Source organism: Hemicordylus capensis, chromosome 1 (genome assembly GCF_027244095.1).
Source record: "Hemicordylus capensis ecotype Gifberg chromosome 1, rHemCap1.1.pri, whole genome shotgun sequence".
Classification (NCBI taxonomy): Eukaryota; Metazoa; Chordata; class Lepidosauria; order Squamata; family Cordylidae; genus Hemicordylus; species Hemicordylus capensis.
In genome coordinates this window covers 437,116,885-437,129,958 of record NC_069657.1, presented here as the reverse complement: position 1 = coordinate 437,129,958, position 13,074 = coordinate 437,116,885, and the positions used below count along the sequence as shown (strand labels likewise).

General features: G+C 46.0%; 2 protein-coding genes across 3 annotated transcripts in view; both read right to left on the bottom strand.

Annotated features, from left to right (window-relative positions):
* Positions 1-9,172, bottom strand: part of PPP1R21 (protein phosphatase 1 regulatory subunit 21) — a 56,162-nt gene extending 46,990 nt beyond the window's left edge. Inside the window, exons 1-4 of one of the 2 annotated variants that reach the window (XM_053243983.1) lie at positions 9,040-9,172; positions 5,846-5,914; positions 4,601-4,747; positions 2,425-2,526 (exon numbers count right to left, since the gene is read on the bottom strand). In XM_053243983.1, coding sequence (XP_053099958.1) covers positions 2,425-2,526; positions 4,601-4,747; positions 5,846-5,914; positions 9,040-9,099 — 378 coding nt within the window. In that variant the 5' untranslated portion in view covers positions 9,100-9,172. Of the gene's footprint in view, positions 1-2,424; positions 2,527-2,633; positions 2,821-4,600; positions 4,748-5,845; positions 5,915-9,039 lie in introns of those variants that run through there. The other variant, XM_053243990.1, reaches the window with a different exon arrangement.
* The window catches only part of FOXN2 (forkhead box N2), a 114,913-nt gene continuing 106,621 nt past the window's right edge, over positions 4,783-13,074 (bottom strand). The window contains exons 9-10 of the transcript XR_008305827.1: positions 5,846-5,914; positions 4,783-4,910 (exon numbers count right to left, since the gene is read on the bottom strand). The gene's annotated coding sequence lies outside the window, so the exon portion shown is untranslated. The remainder of the gene's footprint in view (positions 4,911-5,845; positions 5,915-13,074) is intronic.

Genomic DNA, 13,074 nt, shown 5'->3' with positions numbered 1-13,074 from the left:
GATTATGAGAGCTGTAGTCTAAAAATGGCGGGGGGCAAAGTTGAGCAGGCCTGCTCTAAGTTGACGCAGCAAGGGGTCTAAGTATGTTTAACAAATTCATCCAGTGTTGTTGTTTTTTATGTATTGTTCCATTTCTATACTGCTTTCATTAAAATAATCCCAAAACAGTTTACAATATAATTAAAACACACAATACAAACTAAAAGTACACAATATAAAAATAATATATTTAAAAGTTTAAAAACCTATATAAAACAGTAACACACGAAACACGAAGCAGCAACAGTAAAAAAATGTACTCTCGTATAAAAGCCTAGATGAAAAGCCACATTGTTACTTGTTTTCTAAAAACTGTGATGGAGGCTGACGAGTGGGGGCCAAGTGGCGCCCCACCCCAACAAACCTAAGTGTGCTGCCGCCCCGCCCCCCTGGAATAACTGTCTACAGGACAAAAGCCTCATGTGCTTTTTCTGAGGGCTGATTCCATCTTTTTATCTATAGGGTCTTTAAGAGAACTATCACCATCCATAGGGAGGATAGCACCTGAGAGAAGAGCCACCACTGGAGCATCTGTAGGGGACACTAAGTACATCTAAGGCCTCCTAGGAGCGATTATAAAATGTATTAACCAGCAATGAGGATTTCCAGTTGGAGGGAGGAAGCTTCCATTCCTATTTTACAGAGTCAGTGAAGCATTCTGGAAAGGGAAAGGCATTATCCTTAGGCTTGGGGAACACTAGTGCCCCTTTAGGGGGACTGGGTTCCTCCTGAGCAGAGGGCTGCTGGAGGCCCTATGTATGCACTGCCTTGGTTAACAGAGGGACAAATTCTTCTGTAAGGAATGCCTTTTGAGATTTTGCGAAAGAATCACCATTTTGGTCAGACCATTCCCCCTCCTCAGAATTTTGACCCAGATCATGATCAACAGGATGCTCTGGCATTTGAGGAATAGGGGAAGCAGGAGGATCTTCAGGAATTTATTGTTTTGTGTCAGGAATAAGAGTGGTTGTGTGAGGGTCTGGGGAATCATAATTAGACACTGCTGAAGAAGTGGTTGTTCATTGTTATTTTTGGCAGCAGAATGAGACCTGGAGGACCTGAAGGATTTATTTGCATGTTTATGCTGCTTCTTAGGTGGAGGACCTGGTGATGCAGAGGAAGAAGCAGAAGATCCCTTCCTTTTGAAGATTCCGCTTTTCTCACCTGAATTTTTTGTTCTGGCAAAGGGACTGGGACAGCACAGATTGAAACCAGTCCTGCCAAGCGGGAGGAACCTCGTCCATCAAAGAAGAGGGATGGGAAGGAGGGAGGAAGAGAAGGAGGTGGGAGATCCTGTGATGGGGGAGCTCAGGAATACGGAAGCCTCACCAAATCGTTTTTGGAGGCAGAGTTTATAATAATGATAGGTGTGTTGGGGCCAGGGCCCTCTGGTGGCAGCTGTCTGAGTCAGCTCTTTGAGGTCTTCTGGTGTGCACCCATCTTGGCAGCCTGGTTGTTACTCCAGATTGTGCGCCGAATTTTGGCAGGGGCGGCTGGACCTGCTGAGCCCTGTGAACTGCTTGCACACAAGGTCTGGGAAGAAAACATGGCATCTGGAGCTCTGAGATGGTGGGTTGGTCCAGAAACACCTAGCGAGGCACTGCGAGGCTCTTCCATGGGCTGCGGCTGTGAGCCAACATCTGGGGCCTGTTGCTGAAGCACAGCCTCCTGGTTCTGTGCTGGGTGGCAGCGGGTCTTGCAGCCGATGGGCAGGAAACATGTGGGGCCTTCTGCTGGGAGTTACCCCTGCAAGTTTTGGCAGCCTAGGGAGAGAGAGGCAGAGGCGAGGGCCCTGTGGCCCTGCTTCCCAGAGCACTACATCTCAGTCACAAAAAGAGGAATAGGGTGGATAGAGGCTGCAAAGAAGAAGGGATAGAGAGCAAAGGCTCTTTTAAAAATGGAATAGAAGAGATAAAAGAAAAACAAGTGTAAATACACAAAGAGAGGAACGTGGGAGAAAAAAGGCAAGCTACCACTATAGAGAAAAGGCCTGAATTGGAAGAGAGGGGCTGTCTCTGGAGCTAGATGCAGACTAGAAATAACTGAGTGGGGTCATCCTTCCCAGCCTCTTTTAGCTTTCAGCTAATTTACTTAAGTCCTGCCTCTGGGGCAGGTAGGAAGGATAACCCACACAACATGTCCAACAGCAGAGAACTAAGGTGCTCTTACAAGATCAACCAGTCATTTGGCTGTTTAATGTTTGTCAGAAGTTACACATTGCTAAATGACACAGCTGCTGTGAACCACCAAGTTCTGCTAGGCAGTTAAGCACACTATTTCATAATACAATCGTAGTACCACTGCAATCAGCCATTCTTGTCATGCTGTTCTTAGGGCCTTAGACATGGAAGGTTTTTCAGAATAGCCTTAACAGTAATGAATTACCTGAATATGCAGTCTTTCATTCTCTTCTATCTTTTTCTGAAGATCTTCATCAAATACATTCTTCTGTTCTTGACTCAACTGTGGTGCAGGTTCGCCACTTTTCTAACAGAAAGCAAGAATATTCCTGCTTACTGGACACATTTACAGACCACTCAGTACCACAGTGCCTGTGGATCATTATGATAACTAAATATCAGATCTGATCTTACATTTCCCAGGCAGAGATGATATTCATAGTTAATATTGCCACATGAGTCTGGTACTAGGAGGTTGGTGTCTTCTGGTTCTAATCACAAAGTAGCCACAGAAAAGCCACTATTCTCTCAGCCTTAGTCAAAGGCCACTTCTCCTGAAATAATTATACTGGCCTGCTTTACAAGATTATTGGAATAATTCCTGAAATAACATACATAAGGCAGTTTAGAAATGTTATGTAAATACTAGTTATAATGAAGTTCTAACACTGATCTACCAAGATCACAGGCAATAGCACTGGACTATTTAGAGAGCCAGCGTGGTGTAGTGGTTAGAGTGCTGGACCAGGATTGGGGAGAGCCGAGTTCAAATCCCCATTCAGCCATAATATTAGCTGGGTGACTCTGGGCCAGTCACTTCTCTCTCAGCCTAGCCTACTTCACAGGGTTGTTGTGAAAGAGAAACTTAAGTATGCAGTACACCACTCCGGGCTCCTTGGAGGAAGAGCAGGATATAAATGTAATAATAATAATAATAATAATAATAATAATAATAATAATAATAATGTAATACACAAATAACTGGACAATTTTCATTTCCTTTTCCTTATCTGTATCCTGCCCCTGCTTCCAAGGAGCTCAGGGAAATGTTTGTGGGGCTATCCAATTTTATCCTCTCAAAAATGCTGTTGAAATGAGTCAGACTGAAGAGTGACTTTCCCAAGACAACCCAGTAAGTTTTACAACCTGATAGGAATTTGAATTGTCCCAATACAAGCAGGGAACTTTCTCTCACTTCATTCCCCTCACGGCTCCCTTGCCAACCATTTCCCTCTTTGTTCACCACTGTCATGATTTTGTGCATTTCTCACTTCCTCAACAACCCTGAAACCTAGAAGCACATAAGCAACGCCTGGTTCACTTCCTCTATCTGCTGTATGGTGCCTAACACACTGCTGGCTTCATACAAGGCAAAAGTAATAACAGTTTTACAAGCAGCAGCACACACACGATGAACTGATTTTTAACTACCCTGGCAAGCAATGCACCTGTCTTTAGATGTTCTAACAAATGGCTGGAAGGCACACCATGCTGTTTTGCTACTTAAGCTAAAAAGGTCTGGCCCCAGGGCATAGCCTGGAAATCAACCATAATATGAGCCCTTCAGAGGAAGAGTAGAGTAATAACAATAATATAATATATTACTAGTAGCCACACCTTTAACCCACTTCTTCTCCAAGGAGCAACATACTGTACAACTTTCTTCCCACCACGCTTTATCCTCACCACAAGGCTGCACGGTAGGTTAGGTGGAGAAGTAGCAAAAGGGACAATAAGTGAACTTCATGGCTGAGCAAGAGTTTGGACGGGGTCTTCCCTGTTCAACATTTTAACCATTACACCACACTGGCTCTTCCAGTGTATCACACTATTAAAACACTACATTTTAGGTCCTGGCTAAGGATTATGGTGCCACACCATCCTGCCAGATAAAGTGGAGGGAAAGATTTCAGAGGCTATAGATGCAAGCAGGGGGAAACCAATATTTCTCAATGACTTTAGCGCAGTCATTCCCAAATTGTGTGCTGGAACACACGTGGGTGCCACAAGGAACACGTACATTAAAGATCCTGTGTGAGCCCAAAGTATCTACCCAAGAGGCTGCCACCAACTTCATGATTTACTGCTCTGGCCTTCCCTCTTTCTAATCGGCCTCTTCTAGGGAAGAGCTATTCTGCCATGTTTCCGTACTGGGAGTGACTGTATGAACCATCACCATAAGTCTCTGCTCCGGGCTTGCTTCCTTCCAAGTCAAGAAGCATAATTACAACAGTGTCTCAGGCAGAAGTTTCTTTCCAGGTCTAAGAAAGAAACATTCTTAGAATCAGAATTCAGAAAGAGGGAATGCCTCCACTATCAGACATTTGGGGAACACTGCTTTCAAAAGATGTTTCCATGGCTTATTTTAGTTGAGTGCATACCTTCTTGTTCTTGCCTTTCAATTCACTTAACGTCAGCTCATCCTGAAGCAGCTCCACCCTCTTGGCTAGCTGTTGATTGCGGAAGGTCAAACTGTCCATTTCCTGTTGCAGTTTTCTGAGCGACTGGTCCTTCATTTTCAGTTGTTCCTAGGTTTAGCATCAGACATTTTGTCACACTGGATTGTGGCGTGGGTTTATATAAAGAATGGAGTTCAAGCCTCATGAAGCCTGTCCTCTGTCTGTCCAATCCCTCTCCCTAGTTTCAGAGAGTCAGATTTATGGCACATTTGGTCCAGCCAACCAGGACCTTCTTAGGAAAAGGAGATAGGGAATCTTTAAGTGCACACTCAACATCTTTAAATGCTAAATCAAGTTCATACTACCCTTTAACTACACTTTTTGCACTCACAGTAGAGGGAATTTTTATTTATTTATTTTTCAACATACATTTGGGTTCAAAGAAGAGTTTCTACAGAGTAGTATTATAAGTGGGAAGTGGACATAGCAATTGCTCTCTACCAGAAAAGAGCTCTTTGCTTCAACTGCCAGTTGCCCAGAGACAAGAGAACCAAAATGAAGTACCCTCTGGCCTCTACCGTCAGCCACAGGGCTAAGGGCTCCTAAGCTCTGTGGTACTTATATCTGTGCCCCAGCATGCATGCACTTTGTTTTTTTTTAAATTATTACTAATGTGATTCACTGTAAACTGCTTTGAGGGCTATTCAGTCACAAGGTGGGGGCATACATCCTTTAAAAAAATACTTTGATTCATCAGCAAGATTGAAAAAAATTTCAGATTCCTAGTTGACAGCCCTACATATGGGGGTGTTTTTTGAGGGGGCGGGAGTCATATTCTTTTCTACTAGCATCAAGCTTGAAGGGACCTGGCTACTGGGACTTTCCCAGTGCAATTCCAAATGAAAGTGATCTTGTATATGCATCCTGTGTTGCTTCTGCCTGTTCCATCTCTACATGGGCATCCAGGTTAACAGTGCTGCTGGAAAGCTAGGTAGGCACTTGTTCCCAACCCCCATCCCTTTCCCTATTTTTTTTTTTAATTTTTTTTTTTTGCACATCCCTGTGGTGGTGGGAGAGGAAGGATCTCATTTTAAGACATTCGGCCCGAAACATGTTTTAATCCATATAACTGTAAGTGACAGAAAGAACCACACAACAGATGCGCACAGAAACGTATCTAATCAAACAGCCTATGTCAATATCCACGTTAATATTTCAAAGGCATACCTTCAGCGATGCTGAATTTGCCTGTTCATCCACAACACCCTTTTTTAGTACTTGATTCTGAGCCCGAAGCTGCAAAACGACAGAGAAATCATTAACCCAAGTATGAAGCAATAGAATTACAAACCAATTGTTAGCCACCTGCAAAGTCTTGCTTCCTGCTTTAGGAAAATATTAAATATGTTCAGACCACCACAAAAAGGCATGAATGCCTACTGCAAGACTATAAGAAAGAACATGCATTATATTTAAGCTTTAGGAAAATCAGTTTAATTGTTCAAAACATTCAAAATGTGGTATGAAACACAGAAACCATAGTGCAAACTGAAACATAGAAACCGTAGTGCACAACTGATTGTGGTCACTAGAATAAATACTTTTGGCTATAGAACCATTAGGTTTATTGACTCTAAAGAGAACTTGGCTGTGTCTTGGAAACTCTGAAATAAGTTATCAGGAGCCCTGAGGTCCCTATTGGACTCAAAAGTGTAATACTGTCACTGGAAGTTACAAAATAGTTTTCAAACGTTGTTTTAGGGAACCCTGGGGTTCCTCAGATAGTTATCAGATGCTCAATGAGAATAATGGAGCTACTTTTCTAAAAGGCAGCTTGCTCACCACCACTGATCTTGCTCTGCAATTTGCAGACACAAAGAAATATCAGGTGGATTCTAGGCAGCATTCTGAAACCAAAAGCATCAAAAGTAAGGTGTAACACATCCATGCAGGGCACTGGACAAGCCAAATGTGGACTCTACAGTGTGCCCCAGAATCATCAGCAACACATAGGGTTGTGTGGCAGAGACACAAGAGTTCTTTGGCAGCCAAGTCAACATAGCAAATGTCCACTAAACTCTTGGGGGCGGGGGGAGGACTTTAAGAAGCAAGCATACTCTAGTCTAAAACATTCAACACCAAATAAGCTGATGTAAAAAAACCACAGTCTATGCTTTTTCAAAAAAGCATTTTCTGCTAGGGGAGGATGAGAAGAGAAGAGGTCTCATAAGAACATAAGAACAGCTCTGTTGGATTGGGCCGAAGGCCCATCTAGTCCAGCATCCTGTTTCACACAGTGGCCAACCAGATGCCATTGGAAGCCTACAGAGAGCCAGCGTGGTGTAGTGCTTAGAGTGCTGGACTAGGACCAGGGAGACCCGAGTACAAATCCCCATTCAGCCATGATACTAGCTGGGTGACTCTGGGCCAGTCATTTCTCTCTCAGCCTAACCTACTTCACAGGTTGTTGTGAGGAGAAACCTAAGTATGTAGTACACCGCTCTGGGCTCCTTGGAGAAAGAGTGGGATATAAAATGTAAAAAAACACAAAAAACAGCAGGAGTTAAGGGCATGCCCTCTCTTCTACTGTTACTCCCCTGCAACTGGTACTCAGAGGCATCCTGCTTTTGAAGCTGGAGATGGACCTCTGACTAGTAGCCGTCTCCCATGTCAGACATTTATTTATTACATTAATATCCCGCTCTTCCTCCAAGGGAGCCCATGGTTATGTTTATCCTCACAACAACCCTGTGAGGTAGGTTAGGCTGAGAGATATGTGACTGGCCCAGAGTTACCCAGTGAGTTTCATGGCTGAATAGGGATTTGAACTTGGGTCTTCCCAGTGCTGGGCCAACACTCTAATGGGTCTGGCATTTAGTAAAAGAGCAAAGCTGGCTGGATGGTGTGCATTCATGTATGATGAGGAAAAGGAGCACTAATTTATTTTCATCTGATTTTAGTGGCATTAATATACACTTCTCTTACATTGCAGTTGCTCATTCTAAGCCTTTTTGCTGGTGCAGTCTGGAGAGTGATTTTTAGTATACCAGATTTTAATATTCATTAAAATGTACAGCATCTTAACACAAAAGTGCTAGTATATCCTATATCCTCTCTCTCTCTCTCTATATATATATATATATATAAATGAAAGTATATGAAAGAGTTCCCTCCTTCTAATCGACATTATCCTGTGCAATCCAGTGACTGTGTCCATAATTGAATAGCCAAAGCCAGTCCTCCAGACACTTAGGTTTGAGGTATTCAGCGTAGAAGATTTGTTCCCAACAAACCCGAGTCCTCTCTTTTCTCAGTAAGCATTGTCATTATCTCTCCCTCACAGCTGGTGCAAATCAGAGGAGTTTCAGGCCATAAGCATTACACAGGTATTAAAGACAATCTCATCAATGCAAAGGAGGAAGGAATAGAAAATAAATAGCAGCACAACCAAAGCTAAGACCACCAGTACTAGATCTAGAAATAGAGATATCACAAAGATATAACAAACTACTCATCACTCCGAGGGGGCAGTTAGGTTGCTACAGGGCAGTTTAGGATAGGATGTCAGTTTAGGATGAAAAAATGTAATAGTCCCTGTCATCAAAAGCAGGGAAGACTCAGTACCAGGAAGAGCACCATGCAAAAATGGGGGTGGGGGAGCCTTCCCTCTCAAATCCTGAGACAACCTGTCATACAAACATATACTGCAGACATGTGCTCTTAGTTCAGGCCAACACCACCACAGACACAAACAAGTGAAGCCTCTGGAGCAACAGCACTACATTTCCACCTCGAACACCGCGAGAAGCACTGAAGCCACAGGGAGTTTTGGTCACCAGTGGCTTGGCAACTGGGAGAAAGGATGTGGGGTGGGAATGCCATTCCCTCAAGGAGCAGGATTTGGCCCAAGGACATCTAGTGCCAGCCCTTGCTACAGAAAACCCTGTGCTGGCCGTACCACCACGGGGTTTGCAGACCAATCTCTGTCTCTCAACACACACACACGCGCGCACCCATAAAGTGATGCCTGTAAGAGCCCCGATGAAGCTGCTGAGCCTGTTACTAGGCAAGGCTGATACAACTCAAGATTTCAAATATGAGGAGAAATCTTTCTTTTTTTCCTTTTTAAGAAGAAGCGGCCATGCTGGGCTCCTACATGGACGAGGTAGGGAGGCGCCTCCGCACCAGAGACCCTCCAGCAGCCGCAAGACAAGCCGGGGGGAGTGGAAGGCGCGGACACGCTCCAGCAGGCTACTGACAAGTGACCCTAAAGGGCTTCCGTAACCGCGGAAATTGCCCTCACGAGGGTCCCCCTCAGAGTGGAAGCGGAAGATGACTTGGCTGGGGGGGGGGAATGTCACTGCGAGGCGGCACCGTTATGGGTGGCACCCGTACTGAGGGCAGAGGGCTTAGGCCGGTACCTTCGAATACTCCTGCGCCAGCTTCTGGTACTTCCCCTGCAGCTCGGCGGCTGCCGCCATGGCCGCCCACAGCGGACGGGAACCTGCCGCTACCCGGAGAGCCGCCCAGCCGCTTCACTCAACCCACTGTGAAACGTACTTCCGGGTTGGGGCGGAGCGGGCGTGCTGACGCCACCGCGCAGCCTCGCTCTCGTTCTAGCGGCTCCTCCGCCATCTTGGGTCCCCCACCCGATAAACGGTACAAGGTGCCATCACCGCGCCAGAAGGCGGGGCTCGCGAGCGATCGTTCTCCCTGATTTCTGTATCAGGGCACCAAGCGGAACTCGGGGCGGGACGCACGAAATGGGCCAGCGCGCGCGTGCGCGCGCCGGACGCTCCGGTTGCCATGGTAACCGCCCCCCTGTGCTGCCTGGCCGGGCTCTTTGCTTTCCCTTTGTGTGTAAGAGCTTGAAGGCAAGCGAGAACGGCTACGGGGTTTCCGCACGGACCAGCACCAGGGGGTTAATTCAACCCGGCCAGGAAGGCTTCCCGGGATGCCACGGGGCAGTGTTGTCATGGCAACGCCAGAGCCCCTTTCGCGGTACAAGACGTCCAAAAGGCCCGTAGGGCAGCTGTATTGGCGGTTTCGTTGCCCTATTTAACGGTACTAGCTGCCTCGGAGGAAGGCCTGGACAAGGCTTTTCTAGTCGAGCCATTTTATGCCATTGCGCCTACCACAGCTGGCTTTTTATGCTGCCTTAAATATGGTTTCTTCTAGAAAGGCAAGGTATATATAAAAGCTTATGTCTTCCAGCACAGGTGCTCTCAAGGCAATTAAGGTGTAAACAAAACAAAAAACCAATGGTAGACACCAACGTAATACAGCGGATTATAAAAACAGAAGTCAGACAAAATCAATCATTAAAATGGTCCTGAAAGTTCACCATTTCTATTATTGCTATTGTTTACTATACCTGGATCCCCAAGCCATTCAGGGCTTTGAAAGTATGTAATGCCAATGGAATAAGAACTTTAGATTAGCCCTCCTGGATGAGGCCCAAGGACTATCTAGTCCAGCATCCTGTTTCACACAGTGGTCCACCAGAAGATCCTTCTGCAAAGCCCACAGGAAAGAGCTAAGGGCTTGCCCTCTCTCCTGCTGCAACTCGCCTGCAACTGGTGTGCAGAGGCATCTTGCCTTTTAGGCTGGAGGTGGCCTATAGCCCTCAAACTATGAGGCATTGATAGACCTGTCCTCTATTAATTTATCTAAGCCCATCTTAAAGCCACCCAGGCTGTTGGATGTCACCATATCTTGTGGCAGAGAATTCCACAGGTTAATTATGCATTGTGTAAACATTTCTTGGCAATCAGTTTCATGGGATGACCCCTGGTTCTAGCATTAGGCGAGAGGGAGAAGGTTTTATCTCTCTCCACACCAAGAATAATAGACTTTTGTCATGTTGCCCCTCAGTTGTCTTTTTTCTAAACTAAGAAGCCCCAGGTGCTGTAACCTTACCTTGAAAGAAAGGTGCTCGAGGCCCCTGATCATCTTAGTTGTCCTCTTCTGCACCTTTTCCAGTTCCCAATCTCACTCTTCTCTCTCCCCACCTGTGTGTGTTAGTTTTGTTATTCCCCTTGATGCTTTTAGCTAAATGTTCCTCTAACTCTCTTTTCACCTCCCTTATTGTCTCCTTGCATTTTTATTTTTTTTGCCAGGATTTGTCTTCCTTTCTGTTCTCTTAATTTGGGCAGGCCTTCCAATTTCTGAAGGAATTATTCTTCCCATTTATAGCTTCTTTGACTTCACTTGTTAGCCATGCTGGCATCCTCCTTGACTTGGTGGTACTGGATCGGCCCCAACCATTGGGCCCGGCGGCAAACCCTACGGGGGGGTGCTGCTGTGGCAGGCGGGTGGAATCTCTGAAGCTTCCCCCTCACTCACCAGCCTCCCCCACCCCGGACCATTTTCAGGAATTTCCGGACCTCTCCTGGCTCGTGGCAGCCATTTTGAAAGCAGTCACGCACGTGCATAGGCTATTTGCATGCTGGAGGCTGCAAAATTACCCCGGGCCCAGCGGTGAGTTATTAATTGTTTATTTAAAAAACTTTTTGAATTCTAGACTGACTCTGAGCTGGCCCAGGAGGTTCAGCTTGAGATCGAGCTGAACCGGGTTTGATGGCGAACCGGCCGGACCTCGAGCCCATCTAGGCTTGGAGGCTTCAGGCATTGGCATATAAGCACCTGTATGCAGAATCTCTTACCTGGAGCATTTCCAGGCAGCAGGCTTTACCACAGGTTTACTGCGAGTTTGAATTTGCCCCAAACAACCGACGCAAAAAGTGAATTTTTTAACCCTGGACATAAATTGGCCTATGCTCTAATGCACAATGGGGAAAACGGAATCGTGTGTGAAGTGCTCCCCGATAGCATGAAGGGACTTCGGGGTAAATCTGGCCGATATGTGGACGCACACCCTCCATTCCAGAGGAGAAGCGAGCTAAAAGCCTCGTCTGGCATTGCTCCTGGTGTGTGCTTTCTTATGGCCATTTGATCTCTCTTTGACCAGCTAGCTAGCACATCTTTCTGTCTGCTCTTTATATGGTTCTACTCTGTCCCCTACTGGTTTATCTGAAGCATCTACACCCTCACACTTTAAGGTATGCCATTTGCCAGATTGTTTACTGCCCAGCTCTTGTCAGCTATTGCAAAGGTGTCGTTTTAAAAGCTGCTCTGTGACCTTTTTGATTTTAAGCACCAGCAGTCTGGTTCCATCTTAATTCAAGAAGAACCATCCCTTTTGTACAGACTCGTCTTGTCCCAAAATGTATCCCAGTGCCTAAAAAATCTAAACCGCTTCTCCCAGCACCACTGTCTCATCCACGCTTTGAGACCCCTCAGCTCCACTTGTCTCGCTGGCCCTAAGCATGAAACAGGTAGTGAACTGGAGTTCAATATGCTACCTAATCTTGGAGTCCAAAATGGCGACCGGTCAAGTAACCTTTTCAGAAAGCTCCCTCGCTGAGTTATAGTTTTAGTAAATTTCTCAGATCTTTTGCAGTATGCTACCTAGCAGCCTAAATTTGGCTTCCAAGACCTCCCAACTACATTTCCCAATATTGTTGCTGCAGACGTGCACCACAAAAGCTGCAGACGTGTACCACGAAAGAACTGTACCACATTGCAATCTCCCCAGCACTGCCTAACAGCCGACCTAGATGCTGCGTGATGTCCACAACCTTTGCACCAGGCAGGCAAGTCACCGTGCAGTCTACACATGGGTCACAGACTCAACTCTCAATACCCCTAATGATCTCTCTGTACCCAATGATCAAATTGCCAATTCTGAACTGTGAACTGACACTCTGAACAGTGCATGGAAATGGACCAGCAGTAGCCAGGTTCTGTTGAAGAACCATCCCGATATGTTCCTAATTGGCAATTCTGGATAAGAAACATAACAACAGCCCTGCTGGATCAGGCCCAAGGCCCATCTAGTCCAGGATCCTGTTTTGCACAGTGGCCCACCAGATGCCGCTGGAAGCCACAGACAAGAGTTGAGGATGTGCCCTCTCACCTGCCATTATTCCCCTGCAACTGATACTCAGAGGCATCCTGCCTTTGAGGCTGGAGGTGGCCCACAGCCCTCCGACTAGAAGCCATTGATAGACCTCTCCTCCATGAAGTCATCCAAACCCCTCTTAAAGCCATCCAGGTTGTTGGCTGTCACCACATCCTGTGGCAGAGAGTTTCCCAAGTGGATCACACGTTGTGTGAAAAAGTACTTCCGTTTGTTGGTCCTAGACCTCCTAGCAATCAATTTCATGGAGTGACCCCTGGTTCTAGTGTTGTGTGAGAGGGAAAAGAATCTCTCTCTCTCCACTTTCTCCACACCATGCATGATTTTATAGACCTCGTTCATGTCTCCCCGCAGTCGTCTTTTTTCTAAACTAAAAAGCCCCAGGTGTTGTAGTCTTGCCTCATAAGAAAGGTGCTCTAGGCCCCTGATCATCTTGGTTGCCCTCTTTTGTACCTTCTCCAGTTCTATAATGTCC